This window comes from Emydura macquarii, unplaced genomic scaffold (assembly GCF_026122565.2).
Source record: "Emydura macquarii macquarii isolate MOO-44397 ecotype Brisbane River unplaced genomic scaffold, CSIRO-AGI_Emac_v2 contig_1483, whole genome shotgun sequence".
In the NCBI taxonomy this organism is placed as follows: Eukaryota; Metazoa; Chordata; order Testudines; family Chelidae; genus Emydura; species Emydura macquarii.
Genome location: NW_027131620.1, coordinates 3,381,950 through 3,409,823, shown reverse-complemented (window position 1 = coordinate 3,409,823; position 27,874 = coordinate 3,381,950). Strand labels below are relative to the sequence as shown.

Below are 27,874 nucleotides of genomic sequence, written 5' to 3'. Positions count from 1 at the left end.
TTGTTTTAAAAGTACATTTTCTTAAAACGTGTCAGAAATATTCAGAGGCATAATACAAGAGATTCTGCTGTTGGAATTAATAGGGTCTGTATCACTGAGTATCTAATTGTTAAGATACAATACACCCTTGCTCTAATGTCCTTCATAATAGGGAACCTTATGATATAACAAACCCAGTCCCTGGATGCCACCTCAAGCCCCCAGGCTGCGGCTGGAAGAGCTGTTAGCCTCTCCCGCTCCCTGACTGCGTGTCTCTTTTGCTATAACTAACCCCTGGCTATAAGGAACAAATGGCTTGGATCCTGAGGGATTTGTTATAGCGAGGGAGTACTGTACTAAACAGCATTAACTTGAGAACGTGCACGTGCATGCACGCGCACACACAAAATTGATTTCCAGTCTTGTTTCAGTGCAGTGCTCAGACATCTGCTTTGATGGACACTATCAAGGAGTTTAGGCTTTAATCTAGATTTTGTGTTTTATAACACCCACCCTAATTACTAAAACTTTTGAAATCATTTTTTCAAAAAAACTCAAAACATTCCACTAGAGCCAGTAAATCAGAAAGAGAAACTAATTAGAAACACTCTTATTTATTTTTCATTGTCCAAATTGAGTGAAATGCCAGAAGTGAACAAGCATGGGGGATGCCAGCACAGATAGAGACCTACGGAGATCTGGCTGCTGCACCACAAGCACTAGGGCCCGGATTCCAGGCAATCTTGCTGAAGAAGAGATATATCTGAAGGCTGGCCACCCATGGTTTCCCCACTTCAGCCAGCTGGAGAGGTGACCGGAGACAGAATTCTCCACCCTTCACTGTTGCAGAGTCATGTTGCTTCTTTGCAGCACACGCACCACCTCTCCACAAGACCCTGTTTCCTGCCATAAGGGTGGGCTTTGTATTGAATGCTGCTCGGCACACTTTTCTGCAGGAGCACTCTGAGATCTGCCACAGTGTCAGAATCAATCCCTAAAAGTGTTTCAAGCGAGAGACACTGTTTTTCTTTTTCACAGCTTGTGTTTTTGTTTTCTGTTTCTGGTTACAACTTCATCTTTGATTCTTGGGTTGCTTGCCAGTTGCAAATCTCCTTTCCATGCCCAATTCTGCAGGTCTATTCATGTGAGTTGTTTACCTATGGATGGAGATAATCAGGTTTAGCTTTCCTCCATTCCTATGAATAATAGGGCTTTCTGCCTCAAATTAATATTTCCCATCTCCAGCAGGTGGAAGCAACCCTCTTGCTAGCTGCTAGATCTGCTAAGCTGGTAGGCTTCAGAATTGTGCTTGGGTTAGTCACTGATACTTTTTGGTTTCTTTAGGTTCTTGATGACCTATTTATTTAGTGTCCAAAAATATGCTCCTCATAAACCTGTAATAGATAGACCCCGGCCACGGAAAACTGATAATGTAAATAGGTAAAAACAAGAGATGATGGCAAACACATGCCGTATGCAAGCAAAGTGCTAGAGGTAATGTTAAGCATGTTTTGTTATCTTCACTTTTTAACAAATTCCAGCCCTCTCCTTAACTGTGAATTTAATAGCCTCCATCCTAATGAAAATCTTTTCAAACTGTTCCTTACTTTTTATACAAGGTTTTCTGCCCTCTTCAGCAATCTGGAAGTGGCCTTACCCAATCCGTCCCTAGCCAAGAAGAAAAGTACTACCTCAATACTGAGGGAATTGGCACTTGATGCACCATTTTAATGTGTGTGTTTGGGATACTTAGAAAAAGTTATTTAAAGCTTGATACAGATTTTAAGTCCCAGTCTCCCCTTCATCCTTCTGAAATCTGCCTGGAAGTATTTTGAGACATCTAAAAGGACAATCAGGATAGTATTTGCTAACATTACCAGGCCAAGGGTTAGTAATCTTCTGGTAGCCTAAAATGCTGATTATATGAAGGCCATTGTAGTTTTATAGGCTGAAAGTGTCGATGTCTTTCTCCTGGAATTGTGCAGTGTGAGCACTTATTTTTTCCTAAAAATTTTCTCTAGACCCTATATAAATAGGAAGAAGCATGATTGTACCTGTACATGGATTTTGGAGTGGGGAGAAAGGTTCTCTAGGGTTCCATTGTCATTGCGAGCTCCCCTTAATTTATTGGTAACTTCTGAGAGCTGGGTACTTTAGAGTTGCTGAGTTGCGATAGGAAGGGAATGAAGGGAATTTCCTTTGTTGTTAGAACTTGAAGGAACCAGTGCTAACCCAGAAACCCCTCCTATGTTTTGCAGAAATAATTCATGTTTTAAATTTTTTCAATGCTGTTACTGAGTTGATAGTATAGCAAGTTCTTTTCTGAAATTCTTTGCTAGTGTACGCAACTGAAGTGTAAAGGATCTACCTGTCCCTTAGGTTTGTGGTGCTTATTTTGGTCAGAAACATACATTTTATCAGTACAGGCACTGCATATTAGAAGGGTTTTAAATACCAAAGCAGGTTGTATTTAAACCCAGTAGAGGAGCCTTAAACTCAGAAATATTTAAACTGTTGGTGGAAAGGCTAAGAAAATAATCCCTGTATCTGCTGACTCCTTATCCCGATGTGAACAGAGACACTGCTTTGCTTCCCTGAATCCCACCACACTGCAGGCCAGTTAAATAAATAAAATAAAGCAAAGGCCTGAAGTGATTCTGGTAATATTTTATTGGCCACAGGCACCATACTTGAATGCCATAGAAAAAGCAAATGGGGAAAGGGATTTTTACTGTTTGCTATGAAGTCTCAATCCACTTTCTCCAGGAAAGAATGCAGAAGCAGAATTTGCAAAAGAATCTGAACTAAATTGAGATTCCAGACTGCTGCAAATTTGACAAACCCCATCATAGTCAGAATCGGATAAATTGCAGTTTCTGAAAGGTGGTCTTAATCACACAAAATGTTTGCACACCCCTCTCACTGAGATCTTTGGTGGCATCTGGTGTGAACTAAATTCTAGCTTGGCGAAGGTAAGCTAAGGCAGCTATGTCGTCCGGTTTACATATTTCCTGGCATCTCTGGTGAAAGGGTTTTTCATGGTAGTTGCAGATTAATCTGCATTCTTTCTTGAGTGCTTTTGCTGTGTTCCTTTCCCATTGCTATTTGGGCTACTGTAGATTCTCTTGTCAGTCTTTCTCTTTCCTCATATCTGGGATAAATGCTGCTAATTTTTTTTCCTCATAATTTAGGATACTTTGATTGTCCTACCTGTCAGTTGTTTTCCTGTGAGATACCTGGACATCCATCCCTCCTTTTTTCAGTTTGGGGAGAAAATTATTGGAATATTTGCTCTGTGTTTTAGGCCCAGTGTATGCTTATTAGTTGTTCTTATAGCCAGGCAGAGCAAAGAGGGTAGGGATTATGGAATGTTCTTGTTTTGCTGACATCTCTACGCTGTATTCATAACTGGCAAGCAATAGGAGCAACCACCATGGCAGGATTACTAGTAGATCTCGATTTGCAGAAAATAAACTAGCAGATTAACCAAGTGATTTATTAGAAATAAAATACGTCACTCTTCCTTTCAGAAGGTATTAAGACTTGTGGAAAGATGCATGCTCCTTTACAGTAAGCCTTTTCTGACAAAATTTACTGGAATTGTAACTTTTAAAAAGTAAATTAAAACATGAATTTTCACATTGCAACTTCCTTATAATTGTTTAACTGAGTGGAAGATTTTTACAGAGATTTAGTTTAAGAATTTGGCTGGTTTATTTTTCACCTTGTTATAAACCCTTTAGCTTTTACTAAAGAATTAAAATTCTGCTTCTTGGATTATTCTGAATATAAAAGCAAGCGTTTGAAGTTTCAGACAAGGTCTTGTTTATTTTTTAGGCTGTTGTTCACTTAGTGTTAGGAATATTCCTTTTACAGGATTAAGTAGAATCAGATTTGACTATAGGATTTGATGGTATTAAAGGTTGGCCTCACAGAGGTCCGTTATCTTCACTTGAAGAGCTGTTAGCCTTGCAAAATGGATGTGTTGCTTTTTTCATATAATTGAAAATTCTGCCACTCTTTATTTTCTTTGAGGAATTTATTAACAGTTTTGCTAATACATGTCAACTCAAGCATAGTAGTTCTGATTCAGAAATTTACTTCTAAGGAAACACTCCCACTCATATCTTTTGAATCTTTACTCCCAAAAGCTTGGAGTGATGATTTTTTTTTTTTTTTTTTTTTTTTTTTTTTTGACAACAACAGTGTAATGTAGCAGAAGATAATGATTTTCAAAACAAAACTGAATACATTCATTTTCCAAGATACTGTCCTTGGAACTGGTAATCAAGTTTCAACAACTAGCACACATAATAGCTGTATTTTGAATGAGGGGCTCTTGTGGTTACAATAATTTCATGGGAATTTAAAGGGATATAGCTACCTTTTGTGGCCTCCAAATTCATCGACTCTTAACAACTGAGTAATATTTCCAAGACGTACGTTGTGCTTTTATTATCTATTTAATATTAAAATACCTTAAAAATTGTTGGGACCTGAGAAACCTAAAATCTCTCCAGCTAAACACTTATGCTGTGCAACATCTACTGTTTTCCGTGGTGTGAGGGGTTCAGCCACATAGATTGTCTCCACACAATCCTGCTGTCTGCTATTTAATTGGAGAATTCTGATGTGGCTCTCCATAAAGATTGAAGAAAAATGGTGGCTATAGACATTTTTTTCTTTTGGGCTTGTTATCTGGGAAGGAAATTATATCTACTGGAGTTCTGTTTGTGACGAACAGCCCTTAATAACTTTATCATGTGGTGGGCTTTCTCAAACAAATTGGTTTTTTGTATGGAGGTTTGAGGCTTTTTATTACTCCCAACTAAAGGTTAGCGTTGGGCAAGTATGGTGTCTGTAGTCCTGGTGGAAATTCAGTTGGCTGCACACGATAGTATTTTGAAGAGAAAGCAAGAAGGCTAAATAATATGAAAGAGTATTTATAAAATTGAACAAGAATAAAAGCAAGAGAAAACATGCAGTCTCTTAATCCTCTAATAGTTACATAAAATATTTTGAGTATCTAGAATCAACTATACTATTTAAATATGTTTCTTTAAAGAGTGGAGGAGAAAGTGCCTGTAAGCTGCCGGAGCAGTACAAGAATTTGGTGTGTGTTTGTTCAAACTGACGTGTCAAGATGTCAACAAACTATTTCTATTTTCACATAAGCTGAAAAAAGAAACCCTAGAATAATTAAGTTTTAATTCATTTAAGCTGCTATGGTAGTATTAACTAAGCTAAGACAAACTTGGTTCTGAAGTAAGCATTCAGTTTAGTTTTTGTGGGGAGTTGTATGTATAACTGTGAAATATTCCATGAAAAGTTGTTCAGAAATGTTTTAAAAAAACCCTCAAAAGTATTTCATTATCAAGCTAACTTCTGTGCAAAACTGTTATTGAACAGAGATGTCAAACATATTTATGTAAAAGACTTAAGTGATTGGAAAGGCAATACTGTACTAACTTCCTTTTTTTGCACATTATCTTGAATGCTACTTGAAAATATTTTAAGATTACTCTGTTCACTCTTTCTACTCCTATAGCAGTGTATTGGGCTCTCTTCCATGAGGTTGGAGTGGAAGGTGATCTGATTAACTGAAGAATAAAACTGGAATACCTTTGATATAGTACACTAGACTCCTGAAGGAATGATACCTCTGAAAATTAAAATACTTTCTTATAATACACAGTGGCCACTTCTTCTGTACCCTGCTTAGGTTCATAGTCTACACAGTTTTCTCAATACTTTTTGGCTCGCAAGAATGACTTTCCACAAGTTGTCAAGATTGCTGCCGTATATTGACCTTGCTATCCAAAGTCTTCAGAGCCTGACTGTCAGGTTTGTCATGGTTACAGGGCTAGGTATTCCTTTCTCCTTTCTGGTTTCTGAGTGTACCCCATTATGTGTCTACCTCTGTTGAGGTCAAATTCCACAATTTTCCCCTTTTTAGATTAGGCTTTGGTCTATGGTTTCCCATGACTATTCACCTATCAGGAACAATGATCTGGCAGAATTCTATCTGCTGATGTAAACTGTCAATTATGAGTGGTCCCTGAAGGACTCTGTTCTCAAACTTATATTCAGCAAATGGAGCTTCCTGTGGCAGACCTTTTTGCCATCAACAAGAACAAGTGGTCTCTCTTCTTTGCCAGGACATGTACCAGTCCATGGTCCCTTCCAGAATGTTTTCCTTCCACCCCTGGTCTGAAGGTGGTCTATATTGCCTTTACTTCCATCCCCCTGATGCTCAGTATCATAAAGCTGATCAGGGAGCATGCAGACACTTAAAGCCCTTTATTGCCCCAGGCAGTATTGACTCACAGCTCTACTGCATCTGTCCACACAGTGGCAGATTTCCCTCCCCAATTTCCCAGTAATTGGGGATACATTCGACAGCCAGACCCCACATCTCTACACCTGTCTGCTTGGAAATTGGCTGGCTGAGCACAACGGACGTAAATTGTTCCACAAAAATCAAATAAATGCTTATGCAGAGCAGAAAGCCCTTTACAAGATTTGTGTAGTGTACACAATTTGAGTTACAAATAAACTTTTATTACAAACTGTTATGTAATTAACCTTTATTTGTAACTCATATTGTGGTGTATGACCACTTTCTAATAACATTTCTTTGGTGGGAAATTTTTTTTAGCATTAGTGTTTCTAGTACCCTGTAAAGCTCAAATACTTCACCAGTTTGTCCAAGTAATTGAGTAGCATGTTTAGCTATTTGTCAGTTAGTGTAAATTGCATACTCTATGCTGAATTTCAAAGATTTTAATACCAAACTTAAAATTCCTTAATGTAAGTCTTTCCTACGTAGCTTTCTTGTTAAGGCACTGGACTAGGACTCAAGTGATGTAGTGGGGTTTCTGCCTCTGCTACAGATTTTCTCATTGACCATTGGCATGTTAATCTCTGTGCCTCAGTTCCCCATTTATAAAATGTAGATAATACTGGTCTACTCAGAATTCAAGCTGTTCCGGTAGTCGTCATATTTTACTATGTTTTTAATAGTGTCTGTCATTGATTGTCATTCTAGCCTCTAAGGGAATGTTTACACTGCAATTAAAAACCTGCAGTTGCCCTGTGCCGGCTGACTTGGACTGTGAGGTGGGTGAGTCCCAGAGTTTGGGCTGCAACCTGAACCTGAACATCAACACCTCAATTAAACAGCTCCTTAGCCTGAATCAAATGGTATGGGCAAGCCATGGGTTTTTTATTGCAATGTAGACATACCCTAAGAGTAAGTCTATGCTGTAGCCAGATGTGTGACTGCAGCATGTGTAGACATACCTGAACTAGTCTTGATCTAGGTAGCTTAAATAACAATAGGATTGAAGCCAGGGCAGCATACTGGCTAGCTGCTTGAGGGTCTTCGGGTAGGCATTTATAGCCTATGCTGCTGCTGCTGCTTTTCTGCTATTGTTGTTCAAGCTAGCTTGAGTCACACTACAATCAGAAGTGTAACTTACCCTAAGAACTACTGTAGTACAAAAAAATTGAAACCATTTCAGCTGATTATTCTACCTCTTCCCAGACATGAAGTATCCTACCTGCAAGCTATTCTCACCTCTCCACAGTGACAACAGCCCCACTAAAAATGCCCAACCACTAGCCTTTCAAAATCTCTCCAAGCTGTTGGCCACTCATCCTTCCCAGAAGCTATCCCTCTTCCCAACTCTGCTACTAAACTTTTCTGTAGTCCCACATTCCATTACAGTCCCACAAATCAGTATGCAACCTTCTGTAATAACTTAATCCATCACCCTAAGATATAAGAATTGTATCTGCAGGGAAGATCTAGTAATATGCATTAAAAATCCCATTTTAGATAACGTGTTCATAGTGTCTGTAATTTTTGCAAATAAAGCAAAGTTCCAGCCTACCTACATGAGATGGTTAAGAAATGTTTTCCTTCTGAGCAACATACAAACTTCAACTTGCTGTGAAGTTTTACAGCAGAAAAATTAACCTTGTTCCATATATTATTCATTATAAATAAGCTTCCACTAGTTTTTCTTAAACATTTGCAGATCAACTTAAAAGGAGAATTTGCATGGTACTGCAGAAGTATGAGAAATACTAATGCCCCCATGTGTCTTTTCTAACCTGTTGCCTGCGACAGATAAGGGAATGAGCAACCTCTTTTGACCTGGGTTTGAAGCTACTACTCAAGACTTTTATCCCTGCCTCCTCGAAGGTTAGAAGTTATTTCTAGGCACCTATCAGTGCTTGTCCAAAACAGCATCTCAGAACCTAGTCAGGTTGTCTAAAATTATTGGCAAATTACAAGGAGAAAATTGTAGATTTAAAGGAGGAAAATACATGCATCTACTTGCATACTAAAAGTCCTCAGGAAATGAAACGACAACGTACATTACAAAGTATATGGCAGGCAAAATCTTTGTCTCCTACAGACTGCAATAGCGTTTGTCTGCCAGAATAATTCAGTCACTTGTCCAACATGGTTCATATTTCTCCCCCAACATGTCTGTCTTTATAGCAGCCTGGTTGGCTCCTTTTTTCCCATTGCCACCAAAAAAAAGATACCTTTTATGAGAATTGTACCCACAAAGCTCAAAGATGTAGCATCTTACATTTTGACCACTTTAAATAAAACGATTCTATCTCCAAACATATGACATTTTCCAAGTACCCTTTTCCAATAGATTTTGTGTAATTACTTAGCTTTTGTTCAGGGTAATGTGTCTCTCAGCAGACTTGTCTAAGGCAAGTTTTAGCAAATCACTGGGTGGGTTGGGGCTTATATCTTCCTACTAGAGATTTTTATATCAAATAGAGATACAGGACAGATGGTTAAAATCTTAACTGTGGAAGATGATCAAATACCATGGTGATGGGTATGGTGTAAGAGCCTAAACTGCATAGACTAAATTGTACATCAGGGACAGCTAACTGACACCGAGCTTCCAAAAAGAAGTTGCTTTTTATTTCATTTTCTGCAATCCAGATGCCATGTGTTGCAGCTCCTCAAGTGGTGGGCATGTTTCTGCCATATATTTGGCACAAAAGAACACTCTCCTGTTGACTCATAATTAGTATAGACTTCGTGGAGGCACATTCATATGTTACTTCTGTCAATGAAAACGGCGCTTCTCTTGTCCTGTTCCTTCTCTCTCTTTCTCTAAATGGCAGTGTCTTTTCTTTCAACTCTGCCTTTGGAAAGATCTGGTGAGTGAGACAGTGGTATTAAAGTTTAACGATAAAATTGAATGATCTCTGCAAAAGTTCTGCTATCTAAGAAGAGAGACATTGCTTCTGAACCTTAAAAGGAGGTAAATAAACCAAATTTGCAGCGATCACCAGACGATTGCTTGCCAGTTGTCAACTTTTTGCCCAGGCAATAAAAATCATGTGGGGTAATGGGTACAGAAACTTCTTTGTCCAGCCAGACCCTGTATATAGGCAGTCCTTGACTCCTGTGTAATTCAGTGGAGTTAAACTAAGTGGTCAGTAGGTTTGTATGCATAAAAGAATAGTGAGATGGTGGGGATATTAAAATGTAAATTCATTTGGTGGCTGGGAGCCATCATTAATAAACCATATTGATTTCCACTTTCAACCTTTTATACGTTTGTCTCCCACATTGAAATCTTCAGTCTGGTTTTAAATGTAATGCCTGCTAGCTACCAAATCATTTTCAAATTTTCATAGCTCCCCCTGTGATCCAGGCTGTTCTTAGTCCTTGCTCTCTGTGGATTTCTACCTCCATCATAGGTCAACTGAGCAGGTACCTTCTGATGCATTTTGAAGATTTTTTTTTTTTTTTTAAGCCTGTTAGGCCCTTATCTATCAGTCTGCCCTGTTGAGCTGTCGATACACACAATATGAGGCAAAATATTCTGCAGCACAAATGAGGAATCATGACATCTGAAGAAAAACAAATATATACAGCCATGAAAATTGTTTTCAGGGTAAAGAAGTGTCTGAAGACTGAAGAAAAGTGTGTGACCATGAACGCATTGATGTTTGCGTGCATATTGTTTTGTAAATCTTGTCGTCATTTGCATAGTGATCCACATCCAGATGCTATGAACTACCACCAGCTATGAACTACCAGCTTCTTGGGTTTGTCCTAATGGCATCGTGAAGTTTCTGAAATTAAGGGAACTGTGCATTCCCATCCCCTTGTCACTAACTTTAAGTATTGGCCTAAATGCAAAGGTCCCCAAACTCTGGGTTGTGACCCCTTCAGGGGCGTGGAGGAACATTCGGAGGGATGTGGCGGGGCCCAGGCCAGCCCCCACAGGGAGGGAGTGTCACCTAACTCTTCTCTGCCCCCAGCTCTACTCCAACCCTGTCCCCAGTCACGGCTCCCTCCCAGCCCTGCCCCCAGTTGCAGCCTTGGCCTCTGGTTCCCTGCCCGGCTGTGTCTTTGGCCTCAGCCCCCGGCCCTGACCACAGCCCCTCTCCCAGCTGCAACTTTGACTCTGGCCCCACTCCTGGCCCCTCCTCCCGGTTGGTGGGGGCATGGATAGGATAAGGGGGGAGTACGATGTAAAAAATATAGGGACCCCTAGCCTAACGGATGTAAAGCACTTTGAAATCCTTGGATGAAAGGGGCTGTTGAAGTATATATTTAAGCTTAAGGGGGTTCTTTGAACCTTTGTGTTTGGTTTCTGTTTCTAACCATCAAGATGGTGGCTGTGGTGGTTTTTGTGTGGGCCCATAACTTTCAGTGAACTCTTCTAGGTTTATATAATGTGTTTTATTATACACACACACACACACACACACACAAACTTTACAAGGAGGTGTATAAAATACAATTCTATAAGGCTGAGCCAAGTGAAATTTGGAAGAGACTATTTGCTTTCCAGAGTAATTTGCTATAAATCAGCTGACAAGATGTTTACATTATTCGTTCTATGTCTGACCTATCAAGTTTTGTTTGAGACTCTACCTTTTTGTATTTTGTGAGGACTCCATAAAGGAAACCAGGGCCTCAGTCATTCTGTTGTAGATGGTATATCATTAACGTCTATTTAACAAAATTATCTGTCCATGGAATGTCAAAGGACATTATGCCTGACTAGATGAAGAACAGGCTTTATTAGAGTTTTTAATAAAATTTGTAATGTAGTGTTTTGAATTTTTTGCACTTCTAATCTATCCTATAAGTTATATCTTCTTTTGTAGATTCACTCTTTGGTTGCCATAAATACAGAACACCTGTTTTTGTTTAGCACTCCCTTTGCATAGATGTGGAGATGGCCAGTAGAATGTGGGGGTAGTTTAGTTAAACTTTGTCACTGCTGAAGGTAGAATTAAAAAGCCATAAAATGAAATTCAATATTAATCTATGGTTAATTGAAATAAAGGTGAATTTTTTAATTACATAACTTTTCCTATATCTAAGTGCCATGCAAAACTACTAGTGGAAAACACTGTTCAAGATTGGAAGCAAAAATTCATGTTCCAAAAGTTATCATTGGTGGCTTTGCTTACCTGGTCATTCAAGGGGGACAGAAAATAATTGGTCCAAGACACATGCATCTACAACAATGATGCTCAGTGTTGTTAGAGCAGAATAAAGCTGCAACCAATCAGTCTCCATTGATTTTTTTTTTTTTTTTTTTTTTTTTGTGTTCCAGTGTTAAATATAAAATTGAATATTGGTGTTTGAATATTGCTACATCAGTGAATTAAAAACTGGTTTAGTGAAAAGTTCATATCTGTCAATAATCTGGGATGTCTTAAATTATAAAGCAACATTTGGGCTCAAATTTAAGTAGATTGTTAGATGTACTTCATTATTTAGACTGTTTTTATTCCGTTCGTATGCTCAGTTTGTGAAAGATCACAACATTTCTTGTTTTAAGTAGGATAGGCAGAATTACGGTGCAAGGTGATTCTTGGGCAAGTTAAATGTTAAGATTCTTGCAAAGTTATCAGAATTTTTCAATGTATTGAAGAGCAGAGTAATAGTTTTCCTTCAGTTTGAGTTTCAAACGTCATGCCATCTCAAAAAAGTAAGTTAATTAAAAACAGATTGGAAATTTAGCAATTAAGCCATGGTTCGGATACAGAGTATTATGGTTACCTTGCTACTATTTAGATGTATTTGGCAATACGCTTAATCAATTTGTGAAACAATTCTGCATTTCATGACACCTAATGGTAGTTGGGGGTATACTCCATTCCTTCACTGAAGAGCTAGGCTCTCTCTATAAAGCCAGACCTGTAGGCATTACAGAATCTGTGCTCTAATACCACCGCCAGAATTCTTTCCTGGGAGTCTAAATCAGTTTATCCCATTTTCTCCGTTCCACTGGATTAGGAAGATGCCCAGATTTTTTAATTTTTTTGATATACTCACCCCTATAAATGTGCAAAATGTGTCATTTTAATTTATAAAAGGAAATTGGCATTAAGTTAGCTGCTAATTGCAGCAAAACAAAGAAAATACAATGAATCCTGTATCAGTGTCCAGAATGTTCAATGCAGAGTTATCTCAAATGTTCAGTGAAGAGTTCAAATACTTCACTTAACTACACTTACAAGTTTTGGAAATTAATGAGATGCAGTCTTTACAGGAATAATTGTTTCAAGTTTCCATTATTAAAGGGTTAGGTCAAGTTATTTTCAACTTTCTGGAAACTGCTTTATACTCAGATTTTTTTATTCCCTGGCTACACCCTTGCTTTAAAATGGTTCCACCCTAAACCATCTTTAGCTCAAAGCTCTGTGTCTGTTTCCCTTCCCCACCCTGCATTCCTTTTTCCCCAGGATCCAAAGCTATCCTTCTCCTCCTACTCCTCCCTGTAATAACAGCCGTGTTTCTGCTAATCTGTTTTAACTCCACGGATCAGAGAGCACTTCCCCTCTATTTGAGTGTCTTTATTGCTACTTTAATTTATTTGCATCGTGAGTTGAGGTTATACCATTCTGTAATCTATACTTACCCAACCTTTTAACAAACATTCTATTATTTTAATCTTCTAAATCCAGCCTTTTGTCTTAATTATAACCTTTTCTGACTATTGAGTGAGTAGAGAAATTTTTTAATGTGAGTCAGATGTTAAAGTATTCAGCCTGCTAAAGTATTTTCTCGCATTTTGTGAATCTCACACTTCTGTAAGTGTTTACACCTTTATAATACAAGGGATAATATGTAGGAGTTCATTCTTCTTTGAATTCAGTAATCAGCAGTCTGGAAAAAAAAAAGTGAAATCTAAAAATACAGTAAAGTTACTACTGCTTTTTCTTGAGTTTTGATTGTTCACTTCTTGAAACAAAACAATTCTTTTTCAAAGGATTTTGAAAATCTTAACATTGTGAGATACAATGATAATCCAGTGGGGCTATTAGAATGTTAATATAATTTATTTGTATCTCACCATAGCTTTGTGTGGTCCTGTACAAAAATAAAGGCAGACAAGGTCTCAACACTGAGGAACGTACAATATAATACACTTTGTCTAGAATGTTAGGAAATCAATATTTTAGAGTCAAGAGACTAAACAAACATACAGTAGCACACTTGCATTTGCAGTGTTTCAGGGTGGTAGCATGACATGTTGAAGGAGTGTGAATTAGCCTCACATTTCTATGTATCATTTGTTAATCTGTTAACCTGAATTTAAATTATTTCTATACCTGTGAGGGTGTTGGAGGGAGTTTTCTAATTTGGAGATAAGGTCTGTGGTCTGTAACATGGTGTCTTCCTTTTGCAGGCCAGTCAAGCTATCATTGGTACTTTACCAGTAATAAACAATTTTCATAGTTTAGTTTTGTAGCAGTGGAAAGAGTTTGTGTATCTGACCAAATTTTTTATTTTTCAAGTTATTCTATGTATATGAATCATGTAATTATAATAAACTATTATAAGTAATAATCATGGACCGTGTCAAAAGCTGTAGTGAGGCTTTTCACACAGTTGCACATGACATTCTCATAAGCAAATTAGGGAAATATGGTCTAGATTAAATTACTATAAAGTTGGGTGTGCTGTAAACTGGCTGAAAAGATGTACTCAAAGAGTAGTTATCTATGGTTCTCTGTCAAAGTCTGAGGACATATCAAGTGGGGTCCCACAGAGGTCTATCCTGTGTCCAGTCCTAGTCAATGTTTTCATTAGCGACTTGAATGGTGGAGTAGAGAGTACACTTGTAAAATTTGTGGATGATACCAATCTGGAAGGAGTTGCAAACACTTTGGTGGCTGGGAGTATAATTCAAAATGATCTTGATAAATTGGAGAATTGGTCTGAAATCAACAAGATGAAATTCAGTAAAGTGTAAAGTAGCGTATTTAGAAGAAAAAAATCAAATACACAAATACAAACTATGGAATAACTGGCTAGGCAGCAGTACTACAGAAAAGGATCTGGGTGTTAGTGGATCACAAATTGAATGAGTCAACAATGTGGTGCTGTTGCAAAAAAGATTAGTGTCATAAAATGTTTTAACAAGAGTGTTGTATGTAAGACACAGGAGGTAATTGTTCTGCTCTAATTGGCGCTACTTATGTCTCAGATGAGTATTGTACCCAGTTTTGAGTGACGTATTTTAAGAAATTGGAAAGAGGCTAGAGCAGAGGTCTGCAAACTGTCGGGTGTGCCCCCCCTAGAGGAGTGTGGAGGAATGTTCAGGGGGGTGTGTTGGGGCCCAGGCCAGCCCCCACAGAGGTATGGAGAAGGAAGACTACCCAGCCACACTCTGCTCCACTCCCAGACCTGAGCAGTGACTCCGCTCCTGGTCCCACACCTCAGGCATGGCTCCACTCCCAGCCCTGCCCCCCGGCTCAGCCCCAGTTCCACTCTTGGCCCTATCTGTGTCCCGGGCCGCAGTTCTGCTTCTGGTCCCGTTCCTTGTGGCCCCACTCTTTCTGGCCCCACCTTGGCTCCTGACCCTGGTCTCAGCCCGCAGCACCAACTGCTGCCTTCCAGCCGCAGCTTTGCTCCAGCCCTGGTCCTGACTGTGGCCCTACTGTCAGCCTGGCTCCCAAGAGGGGTTGTGGACAGGAGTAAGGGGGGGCACCATGTAAAAAGTTTTGAGACCACTGGTCTAGAGGATACCAACAAAAATAAGATGTTTAGAAAACATGACATATGAGGAAAGGTTGAAAGAACTGGGCATGTCTTCAGATATGTAAAAGGTTGTTAAAAAAGCAGAGTTAAAAAAGCATTGATCTTCATGGCTTCCAAGAGTAAAATAAAAAGTAGCCATTTTAGTTTGCAGCAAGGGAGATTTAGGTTAGATTTTAGGAAGAGATTTCTAACTCTAAGTATAATTAAGCACTGGAATGGGCTTCTAAGGGAGGCTGTGAAATTCTGTCATTGGAGATTTTTAAGAGCAGGTTAAAGTAGACAAATATCTGTGAAGGATGGTCTGGTCTAAGCTAGGTTTACTAAATGCTGCCTCAGTGGGAGGTATGGACTACTAGATGACCTCTTGAGGTCCCTTCCAAACTAATATTTCTATGATTGTGTGTGTGAAAGTATAATTCCTGCCCCTATTTGAACTGCTCTATAATATCCTCATATAGGCTAAAATATTTAGTATTTGGGTGATCTGTCCTACAGTATACATCTTTGTAGTCAGATGAATATCCGTTAAAACAAAAGTTCTACTGGAACATGCTGTTCCAGTCTCCGGGCAAACACAGATCTTTTTAGCATGCTTCAGAAAGGCTTAGTGTTAGATTTTTTTAGAACTTGAAATACTGTTTTCAGGTACTCTACAAATCTAGATTTTAGAGAATGTTTGTTTGAAAGTTGCTTGTTCTGCTTTTATAGTCAGACAACTGAACTTGTCTATTGGAAGAAGGTGTATATTCCACATGAATACTTTTAATTTTAGAAATTAAATAAACTTCTAGATTTTCTTTAAAAAATGTATTTGTTGCATTGGTCATATGGAAATCATTAATAGCATATGACAACCAATTCATAGGTCACATTCAAGACTTTGTTGCAAATATAGCAGAACTTTACCTTTCAAATGACATGCACTTTGTACTCCTTGTATTCTAGAAATTCAGCTGTTCAAATATTCAGGAAGATCGTACTGCAGTGCATTATCCATTTATTCAAAGGGGATCCATAGAGATTTGTAGCTAAAACAAAATAAATGGAGTAGCTGGCCTAGCAAGCTTTAAAGTTTTCTCTCTGAGCCCCCCAGCAATATATACATTGCAGATTGCAAAAGCTAGTAGCTACCTTTTTCAAAATGATACTTAATGGATTATCCAAAGTCAGCCTGCAGTGTAGATGATAGTGTTCCAAGTCCCACTAGCATGGACCACAGTAAAAAGTTTCTGTAGAACCCATAAGAATGAAAAAGGAAGTACAGCCCCAAGCAGATAACATAGTCAAATTACATTTTCAGTTACGTGGAGTTTACTTTAGAAGATGTATCACGTTTAAAAGAGGTTCTTAGAATAAATTCATTCTCGAATACTCACGTTTGCTTGTCCTTTCTGTAATAAAGCTGAGTTGTTATGCAAATAAGGCTTTTGTAACTTTCCTCTAATAAGTAGGAATATATCTTTATAGAATGTATTGCACATTTTTATCCTGTTCACTGCTGTTTTAGTTGTGTGTGTGTTGGATTCTTGGTTATACAATATACTGGATACACTCCTTTCAGTTTTGTTGGCTTTAAAATATATATATATATATATATATTTAAAGCCAACAAAACTGAAAGGAGTGATGACCAAGAATCTACTATAATGTGCCTGAATTCTATCATGCTGCAAGAATTTGTAAGTGAAAGTAGTAGCTTTGTTTAATAAATAGTAACCTGTAGAAAAGTTAGTCTGCTAGGAATTTTCATTTTTGCTGTTTGGGGATTATCTGCAGGCTGCAGCCTTACCCTGGAGAGCTGTCCTGGCTAAGGTGAACTATCATTTTCCACACACTAGCCTTCTCCTTCCCCCCGCTGCCCAGTTCCTTTTAAAAAAAAAAAAAAAAAAAAAAAAAAAAGGGTTATGGGAGACAAAAGCACTGGCAAATCAAAGAATATTTCCTGTCTGTTTACAAATCAGTCCTGCCTCATGTACATTTAGCTCTTTTCATAATTTGTTCTTGTCGAATAGATTAGAAATGGAAAAGTGTGTGCATGTTTTTCCAGACCTGTTTCATTTCTGGCATGTTGAAGAAATCTAGCATCTGGCAGATTTTCACCCGTCCTGGACACTTGGTTCTCCTAAAACTTGAAACATTTTAAAAAGCAGTTATAGGAGCATTTTTGAACAATTAAAAGGGATTTTTTTGCTTCCTGAATTTTGGTGAGATTACAACATAAATACACCCAAAAAGTGTATGTTCTGTTGCTTTTAAAGGGACAGTAAGACAATATAATCCCCAAATTTAGCTTTACTTGCCTGTATGAATAAATAAATAAATAGGTTTTTTGAAACTTTGCTTAAGATCTGTAGAACAACTTGCATGGATTAAATTCCAACTAAAAGTTTTGTTTTATGAAAAGATGTGAGGATTTTACGTAGAAGTTGACTTTTCCAAGGAACTTAACAGAAATAAAGTTCAGAAGTCAACACACACCTTCAAATATCCGTTCTACTGTCTGGTCTCATTCAGGAACCACGTATGAACTTTCAGCCAAGACTTTCATACAGCACAGGTGTCAGGATTCTGTTCACTCTCTACTGATGGCAATCAGTCTCTTTTGTGGTATCATTGGATATTCAATGGCCAGTTGTAGAACTTCTCTTCGTAAGTTAGCAGACGCTGGCCAATGGTTCATGTGTCTGGAGAATTGAAGGTTTAATTTAAAAGAACATTAACTTCTAGATTGTATGGTTGTGAAAATACCTTCTAAATGTGAATAGCGTAAAGTAATGCAGTTCCATCTTCTTGAGTCTGCAAACAGTTCCAGGGTCTTTGGTGCTGCATATAGCTTTAAGGAGCCTCAGCAAAATGAAAGTGATCAAATCAGGTCAGTTTTTATGTTGCTAACCAGAACACTAAGGGTGGCAATTAAATTGACAAGGTGATGGGTGCTTTCATTCTGCTGCAGCTCCTAAAGTTGTGTGTAACAGGAGAGGCAGACACGGGAGTTATTGACTTAGGAACCCAAAAATGAGACAGAAGAAATGGTCAGGTAATTTATTCATAGATTTATAGTTTCCAAGACTAGAAGGGACCATTGTGATAATCTAGTCTTACCTGCATAATGCAGGCCATAGAACTTCCCCAAAATAATCCCTTGAACGTATCTTTTAGGGAAATATCCAATCTTGATTTAAAAATTGTCAGTGATAGCGAATCCAGCACAACCTTGATAGAGTGTTCCAGTGGTTAATTGCCTGCACTGTTAAAAAATTATGCCTTATTTCCAGCCTGAATTTGTCTAGCTTCAGCTTCCAGTGGAGATGAGTCTTGAGTCTCATCATCCAAGAGTCTTTGAAGACTGAGAGGGGGAAACAGTTATTCTTTTTCGTTCTGGCAACCAAGGAGGGACTTAAGGGAAAAGGGATCAAACACCCCTTAACTGGTTTATGGTATACTAATATCCTGCCCACTCACACACAAGGCTTGAAAATTTTCCAGAAACACAGTATTCAGGGAGGAGAGAGGGAGAAATTGATGGAACCTATTAGAAAAGAGAAGAATGATATTGGAAGCCTGAGAGGGGAAAAAGTGTGATAGAAAAATGTTTAGGAGGAGATAAAGAACACAATGCAGGGAGGAGAGAGATGAATAGAACGAGAGAAGGAAAAAAAGAAACACTCGGAATATAATTTGATATTGATAGGAAAGAAAAACATAGAGTGGAGTGAAGCCATGACAGGATAAGTGTGTAACAAAAGCAAGAGCTGGGTTTTTTAAATTTTTTTTAAATGTCTTAAATGGAGTAAGAAGTTGCAGTTAATTGCAGTACACAATTTGTGTTCTACCTTTTAATTGCAGGAGCTATACTTTAGGCATCTGATCTGAGTGGTGGCACAAGTATTTTTCATACAGCCACTAGGTGTCAAGTATGTTTTTCAAGCTCTTGAAAATTGGAATTACGTAACACTTTTTTTGTTCTAATATTTTAGGGTTACTTTATCACATCTTATTTTTATTTTAATTCTTTATTGGAAACTTCGAGGGGTAAATACTTCGTTTTTCTGGACAGTACAGTTTTTATAAATAAAGCTTTATCTAAAAAGCTTATTAAATCTGACTTCCCTGCAAATAATTGTCCCTGATGCTAATACATTGTAGTTGATGGAACTGAGTTTTAAATGCTCACTCTCACCCTGATACCACTCCCACAGTTTAATTAAATTTTTCATTTATCTATGTCAACTGCTGTCAGCATTGGAACATAGTTCATGGACTTGCTCTTCTCCTTATTGCTGGACAAAACAGTTTTTGGTTCATTGGTTACATGACATAGGTTTGGTGAACCATTACTGAGATTGGATAACCTAAACTAAAAAACATTCTGAAATTCTTGCAGTCCAACAAACATGATAATTTTTTGTTTAATGTATTTAGCCAGATTAAGCAGTAAAGTGTTATCCTATAGCATTCTTTTGTACTTGTTCCAAAAATATCAGCCTTTTTTTTTTTTTTTTTTTTGCATAGTTATGAATGAAGTGTGTGTGTGTGTCATGCACTATTCAGCTAGGATATGTGGCCTCTCTCTAACCAAGATGCATATAATTGGGCTTCATGTTCCTTTTATATGAAGACTTCATGTGTAAATAAGGATTTTCCCAGTTAAACACTGCTTTCACAGTTTCAGGAATGTAGGGCCTACACTATAGCAGAAACTTAAAAGAAACCCCATGCTTTGAAAAAAAATCTTTGAGCAGACTGAATTTACTAAGAGAGGTTTTCTCAAAGCTTCAGTGTCTTGGAAAGAAGGTGGGGGAGTGGAATAATTGTGGGAGAATTATTAGCAAAGAGACTGTTGAGCTCAGTTTTTCAGAACAGCATTTTAATTCCATGTTTTAACTTGCTGGTGCCAACCAGGATTTCATATGAATGGTACCTAAAAACAAAAAGATGCAGGGAAATACCTCTTCAGCAAGAAAATGTTGTCATTTAAGCTGTCACTTGGGGTATGCCTTCACTGTAAATGAAGGTGTGAGTGTAGCATGAGTAGGCATACCTGTGCTAGGTTTAATCTCTCTCTCATGGATAACAATAGTAGTGAAGATGTAGCAACAAAAGCTGCCAACCCAGGTATGTACGTGGGTTCCCTGATGGGCATGTGTTCAGATTGTTAGCCCATGCTGAAGTCCTTGTTGCCACATCTACAGTACTGTTATCAGTACCAGCTAAATAAAAGCTAGAGTGGTATGCTTACCAGTGTTAGTCACACCTTCACTTTCGCATACGCACACCATGGAAGTTACATTCCTCCTCTTCTCAGCTAATTAAAAAAAATGCATTTCTTGGATCTTGGTTCACTTCAATTTGAAGGGCCCTGAAGAACTCCTTAGTTTATTGGGCAGTGATGGATATTTTAGGTTCACGTGATTCTTTGCTATCATGTTAAAAGAGCTGTTACACCAAACGAGAGAGTGGTTTTGCAAGCAGAATTAAGCGGGACTTTGTCTGTTTGGGATTTTTTGTTTTTTTGTTTGTTTTTTTTTTAAATAATTACCTGAGTGTGGTTAGTTATTTTGTCTTAAAGTATATTTGATTACGTCATTTAAACTATAAATACTGGAAGGCCTAAAGCCAGTATTTCATTGGCTAGCTCTATTCTTGGCTTTTGAGGAATATCTAATATCTTGTTGTGGTTACAATTAATCTGCATGTGTTTTAGCAATTAGTGTTTATGTGCAGCATGCAGCAACAGATTCTGGAAACTGTCAGTCAGCATCTGTAATAGGCTATGGAAAAGAAGTGAGAAAACTGGAAGTGTTTTACTGCCCAATATTTGGCAACAATGTTGTTGTCATACATCCTTTCAGGCCTGAATTTTTTGCCACCTCCTGCCAGATGCTCTACAAACATGGCTGATAGGAGTAACAGGTTTAGTATTGGTTTGTAATGGATTACTTGATAACACTGTTTGTTAAATTCCTTTTTGTAATTAGCCAGAATTCTCTTCATTTCTTGATCTCTTCATGTGATACTTGATTTTGAATAGTTTTGCTTAAAGTGACAAACGTACAAATGTTTCTGAAAGCAATCTCTTTTTAAAATTGCTTTTATCCTTTCACAATAAACACTAATAAAAATGTGACTAAGTATTAACATTTTAAACTCAGAAAACAAATGTTTAAAATACTTTTTTCTAAAAGAAACTAAGTGTTGAGCTGACTTGCCAGAAATAAAATATGGAGGGAAATAATCTATATGTTTCAAATCAGAAATAGTCTGCTTTAAAGATTAGAGAAAAAGAGAGAATACATCTGATAACTGTATCTAAACACTGCTATCATGTTTGTTGCAAAGCTTAGTGTCCATCCTTAAATTTTCCCTAAATCTCCAGCAGCTTTGATTGGGTTACTACATAGCAATGAGTAGCTGTCATTTTTGAAGGAAGTGGAAGATGTTAAGTATGGAACAGGCTGCTGGAATACTTTCATACATGCAATCCAATTTAGCAGAATAAATCTTTAAGTATGATAAGGAATCTGAAGTGCCCTGAGAGGCTGAAACCCAGCTTTTTGTCTTGTATGGTCTGGACAATGCTGTTGAACACTTTTTGTCAGGTTGAGATTAAGTCACAGAGGATGGCATGCTAGGTAAAGCTCAAATTCGACAAACATCAGGTGGTGCTAAATTGTAGGATGTCCAGTGTAGGACGATATGAAGAAATAACATTAGCCCCTTTGTTTCCTAATTTTGGAGTGAGCTTTAACTGTAGTTTAAAACATAGTGACTTTGACACTCCATGTTACAGCAGTGACCAATATGTTGTTTTTTGTCTGCTTCCAAACAGGAGATTGCAACCTTTTCTCTCAGATTTCAACCTTACTGCAGTTATCCATGGCATTGTCATCTCAAAATTACATTATTGTAATGTAGTCCTGAGATTAGAAGTGCACTTGAGATAGAAATCTCACCTTGAAAGTTTGAATACTTGGTATGTTTTGCTAATGGTGTTTTTATTTACATAGGTGCTGATGTGACAGTGACAGAACCCAGCAGTTCGGATAGCCGAATGGAGCGAGCAGACCTTTACACAAATGTTGATGAAGCACTCATAGGAGGAGATGCTAGTTACTTATCTCAGCCTCTTACTCCAGAGAAGGATGATGTGCTTCAGGCTGCGACAGTTGCTAACCTGCGAGCAGCCCTCATGAGTAAGAACAGCTTGTTATCTCTGAAAGCTGACATGCTGGGAGAGGATAGTTCTCTACTGTTTGAGTACTTACCCAAAGGCACGCATTCTTTATCTCGTAAGTTTATACTTTTATATTTTTGCTTAAAGATAAATTTAAAAATTAATTAGGGGAAAAAAGGAGGAAAATCAGGTCACTCTAGGTTTATTACTCCTTTACTGTTTGCATCTAAGTTAAACTTCTGTATGAACACACCTCCCATGAGGTTTGGAAACCTGTTGTCTGTAGTGTTATGCAGCATAACTTCAGTACCAATTGTTGGAAATACAAAAGGAATTAGGGAGATATTTATTACATTGATTTGTACATTGTGCTTATTGACAAATTGCTAGCATGGCTTTATGTATTTAGAGAATATGAAATATTTGACTTTCAATTAAAAAAGGGACGACGCTTTGTAGGATTTGGATCCAAAATCAACCAATTTTAAAACCAGGTGGGAAGGAACTACTACTTCAGTAAATTTTAAAAATAAAATGAGTGTTTGTCATGTTTGTAGACCCAGCAAGCCAAATCATTTTTGCTTCTTCCTTTGGATTTCTGCATCTGAGTATGAACAAATACAGTTTCTATAGCTGTATAGACTTCCACTGTGCTTGTGCACAAAGAGGAATACTTCTTGTTTGTTTTGTGGGGTGGGGTGAGGTGTGTGTTTAGGATTAAATATTTGATTATTACAAAAGCTGAAATTGAGGAAGGAAGGAAAATTCTTGCTATCATCCTGAAACTAGTCACTTGCACATTTGCTAAATACTCCCAAATAATCATAGTAAAAGCATTTGCAGTGTTGCTTTAGCTGTGTTGGTCCCTGGATGTTAAAGACATAAGGTGGGTGAGGTGCCTTTTATTGAACTAACTTCTGTTGGTGAAAGAGACAAGCTTTTGAACTTACTCAGAGCTCTTCAGGGTAAAGTGATCTTTCTGTGTGTTCATAACTTAAAACATACTTTCTTCAAGTCTGAAGTATACGGACACATCATAGTTCATAGGATGACTCCCTGGTTGCTTCAGGTTATGCTGTACTGGTTATGTTTCACACACCATTAATAAGAACTGGAACATATGCTGCCTGTGTTGTAAGGTAGATCTATAGTTTCTTTGTTGCACAAGTCTTTTATAAAGTGTTTTAGATTCTATAGGGTATACAACTATGAAAATGTTGTTAGGCTGAAGAAAATAGAGATGCCGACCATGTATGCTGTATTGAGATGATATTTTCAGTAGTGGGGAGAGCAGACTACAGGCTGGTGCATTGAACAAAGCAAACGATGGCCATTAGCAGTATATATGCACTTCAGACTTCTAGAAAGGAAAAAAAATATCATCACTAAGGCAATGAATGACCCAAATAAACCAAGTGAAAAGGGCATTTAGCGCACATTTGATTTTTATTTGTTTATTTTTAAGCCCAAAATATGTAGGTCACCTTTAAGCTAACAGTCACCTGAATTGCATGATGAATACAGAGCAGTGACAGTGCAATTTGCGAATAACACTCCCAAAAGGAAAAGAAAGGAATTTTGTTGCTGTAGTTAGTCTGATTTTAAAAGTGAAAAAACTAGGGGGTGTTGAAATCTCTTTTTGCAACTTGGGGTTATTGGTTTTGTTGTTTTTCTTTTGGGGGTGATGCTTTGCAGCGTGGTTTTTTTATTGCTAGGGTAGTTTTTTTACTTTGGTAATCTAAGTAAATGAATAGAATATTCTGTTGTTCAAACTGTGCTCCTGTGGTGAAAATTGCCCCACTGCAATGAAGCAGCATGTGACCCTCTGTGCCACCTAAACTCTTGTTGTAACTGTATGGAGAAACTTGCAGGCAGAGTGATTGCACAGGAGAGTTTTTCCCTGCTTGCATTCTGTAGAAGGGGTCTCCTCTCCAGGCCTACAGGTGGAGTGGAGGCTGGAAATAGGGCAGATCAAGAGGAAGGGACCTGGGATCAGTGTTACATGCACAATATGTCATGGTCACTGCTTCTAGGAGTAGTAGGATGATGAAGCAGCTTCTGCCTTCATAGGCAAGAATAACAGCTCTGAGAGGATGCCACGCTTGCAGCCCCTCATCTTGGCCCTAGGTAGGAAGGTGCTTGATTCCACATCCTAATGCTTTCACCAGCCCATGAAATTCACCCACATAAGAGCTAATTACCTGGTCTTTATGTAACTGAAATGAATTTTTTCCAGCGTTAAGACAGAAGGATAATTGCTCTATAGTTCTTGCTATAATCACACCCAAAAGTCTGAGGAGATTCATTTTACAGCTGACTGAAGCAGGGAGTTGAAAAAAATCTTTATTTTATTAGTCTCCTTGCTGGTTGTTAATGAATCACTATGCGCTGCTGTCATCATTTTGAGGTGTACTTGTTTTATAATGGTCACTCAACTCTGAGTATCTTTTAATATTAATTCTTTAGTGATATTTAACTCTATAATACGAGTTTAATCGTAAACACTGATTTAAAAACAAGCTATCACTTACGGCTTTTTAACAAAAACAATAGGATATAAAATTGAATGAGAAATTTAGTGTATCAATAAAGTGGTTAGGGCACTGCTAATACATTCAGAACATGCAGTTTAGGTTAGTAGTAGATTTTTTTTTGTGTTTCTTTCCTCCCATTATTTCAGTTCTTTATATTCTTTCTCAAACCCACAAATTGAGGATTTAGTCATTTAAATTCTTAGTACTAAAATAAAAGAAAAAAAACCACATTATTGATTGTAGTTTTGTTTTCTGTTTTGTCACATCTGAAAATGCAATGTACTAACACCAAGCATTTCTAAATGGTTTTCTGAAGTTTAAAAAAAGGAAAAAGAGTATTGGATCTTAACCATCAATTAATTCAGTTGTCTTCCTGATCCAGAAAATAGTATTGTAAGGAGATGACCTAAATAGTGGGGGTAATATTTGCTGTCCATTTTATGAGTAAGATTGAGGTAAGGAGGAACATTGTAAGAGTGTATTTTCTTTGTGTGAAATTCTCATGAGCTTTTGTAAGGGGGTGTACATCTCAGTGAGCAGAGGGAACCCAGGGGCCCAGCCCCCGTCCCCGCCCCCCCTTCATTGGCCATAGGCAGCAAGGAGGGGGGGAGGAGGTCCCGGCTCTCAGGGGTGGAGGAGGGAGTGATGGGGGGGAGATCCTGGTCAGTCAGGGTCTCTTTGGTTTGAGGGGAGCAGGGAGAGGCCACGGTAATCCGAGGGGGATGCGGGGAGGAACCCATACATGCACCTCTCAGGCCCCCTCCTTAGGGAAATTCTGGTTGCACCCCTGCTTGCTGTAGAAATACAGCTTTTAGTTTTTCTCTGGCCTAGTTTATACTATTGTAAGAAGCTAATTGAGAATACATTAAGGTGCTGCTCATACTGTGCTCATTTTTCTAATGAATTTTAAACCTGGGAAATCTTTGGTTGATGGGTAAAGGGAACAGCTGATTACTAAAAAGCTTTGTTTCATGTCAACTTTATAGTGGTTCTGTACTGTAAACATTAAGCTAACAAAACAAAGTAAAAAGTTCTATGTAAACAAACATTCATTTTAAAGGATGAAGAAGCATTATACCTTTTGTAAAGATGACACTGAAAGAGAGGTGTGATATCCCTGACGTTCAGGTAATGGACAATGGGAATACAGGATGATTCTTATCTCAGTGGATATTAATATATTCTATTTAGAACAACTGAGTAGAAGATAATACAGTACTTGTAAACTTAACCAATTCAAATGAGCTTAAAAATAAAAGGGATGATTTTCACTTCTTGCCCTTCAGGTAATGCTATAGGAAATAAATTGATCAGATTATGTTATCCATATATTCCAGAGTTAAAAAGTCAATTAAGGTTTCAATTTTCTGGTGATTGAAGTTAACTCTCATTTAAAAAAATGACACCTTTCATGTTTTCAGAATAATCTGTTACAAAGTTCTCCATGTGTCTTAGTTTGGCTCATCCTGTTTACTCTCTCTGTTGCAACTGAAACTGTTTATACAAGCATTCCTATGAAGCGTGTTATACAACAGATTACATGGGACACAGTACCCTTTTCTCTTGGGCTAACCAATTAATATTTTATTTTTAGGTTCATTGCAGCCAATAATTTATACTTTCACTACAAATTAAAGGAATATATTTACACAGTGGTCAATATTCCTTAGTGGTATTCATGTAGGCATGGACTTCTTATTTACATGCTAAACCAAGATTTAAAAGACAGTTGATGTCATATTTTAAGTGTGTCGTAATGATCTAGGCATTTCAATTTAAGTTTTCTACAGGAGTTGACTGTTAAATCTGTTAGTGCTCTTGGCAGTGGAGGATACTATTTTCATGTAGCTATCATCAAGGTTTTTTTTGTGCATGTTTTTCCATAACAGTGCTGACCACAGGGCAATTGATAGTTTTAATTTCTGATTAAGGAAATAGTTTTGCTTCCATGCAAGAATTTAAAGAAAAAGTAATCTTAACATTTCTTTCTATATTAGCCAGAATGGATTAAAACCTAAATTTAGACACGGTTTACTTACTTACATGCATGATACAGAACATCAGTGATACCTTTTGATACTTGCAGTTGGTGGAAACAAATAAGTAGGTGTTAATTATTGTTGTCACATATCTATTTTATGCTGTATATCTTTCCTTTCCATTTTCAGGGGTGACATATTGTTTCCCCTTATTCTCCAAAAATGTATTAGTGCCCATTCCATCAGCCTTCATTGTTGCTTTAATAAATGGGCAGCTGTTTCATATTGAATATCAAATATAGCTTCCTAAAGGAACTAGCAAGGGAATTACAAAAGCTAAACCACTGTTTCTTTGCTAAAGTTCATACTACAGTTAGCCTGGATTGGACTCCTTCTGTAGTTATCTAGAGTCGCAAAGTTGCTATGTAAACAGGGCAATCTGCATCAGTATTGTAGATTTAATCAGAACACCAGTTAATTTCATAATGTTTGTGTAGGTGGACAGTGATTCTGCGATTACCTAACATAGTGTAATACTATAAACCTGATTTTTTTTCCAGATTAATTTGAAAGAATAAAAAACATTTAACGGTCTTAAATAAGATATATTAGAATTGGAAAAGGTACAGAGAAGGGCAACAAAATGATTAAGGGTATGGAATAGCTTCCATATGAAGAGAGATTCCATCACCTTGGAAAAGAGATGACTAAGGGGGGATATGATAGTTCTATACAATCACAAATGATATGGAGAAAGTCAGTAAGGAAGTGTTATTTACCCCTTTACATAACACAAGAATCTGGGGGCAACCAATGGAATTAATAGGCAGCAGGTTTAAAACAAACAAAAAGAAGTACTTCTTCACACACTGCACAGTCAGCCCGTGAAACTCATTGCCGGGGCTGGTGTGAAAGCCAAAACTATGACATGGTTTAAAAACTAATTAGATAAGTTCTGGAGAGTAGGTCCATCAATGGCTGTTAGCCAAGGTGTCCCTAGCCTCTTACTGCCAGAAGTTGAGTGGACAACAGGGAATGATGGATCATTTGATTATTGCCCGTTCTTTCTGAAGTACCTGGCACTACTGGAAGACAGGATTCTGGGCTAGATGGACCATTGCTCTAACCCAGTATGACCGTTCTTATG

The 27,874-nt window shown here is 37.7% G+C and overlaps 1 protein-coding gene across 5 annotated transcripts in view; it reads left to right on the top strand.

Annotated features, from left to right (window-relative positions):
* The window catches only part of ZBTB46 (zinc finger and BTB domain containing 46), an 81,311-nt gene that overhangs the window by 29,723 nt on the left and 23,714 nt on the right, over positions 1-27,874 (top strand). For all 5 annotated transcript variants that reach the window (XM_067554055.1, XM_067554054.1, XM_067554053.1 and 2 more), the window contains one exon: positions 22,048-22,329. In XM_067554055.1, coding sequence (XP_067410156.1) covers positions 22,048-22,329 — 282 coding nt within the window. The remainder of the gene's footprint in view (positions 1-22,047; positions 22,330-27,874) is intronic.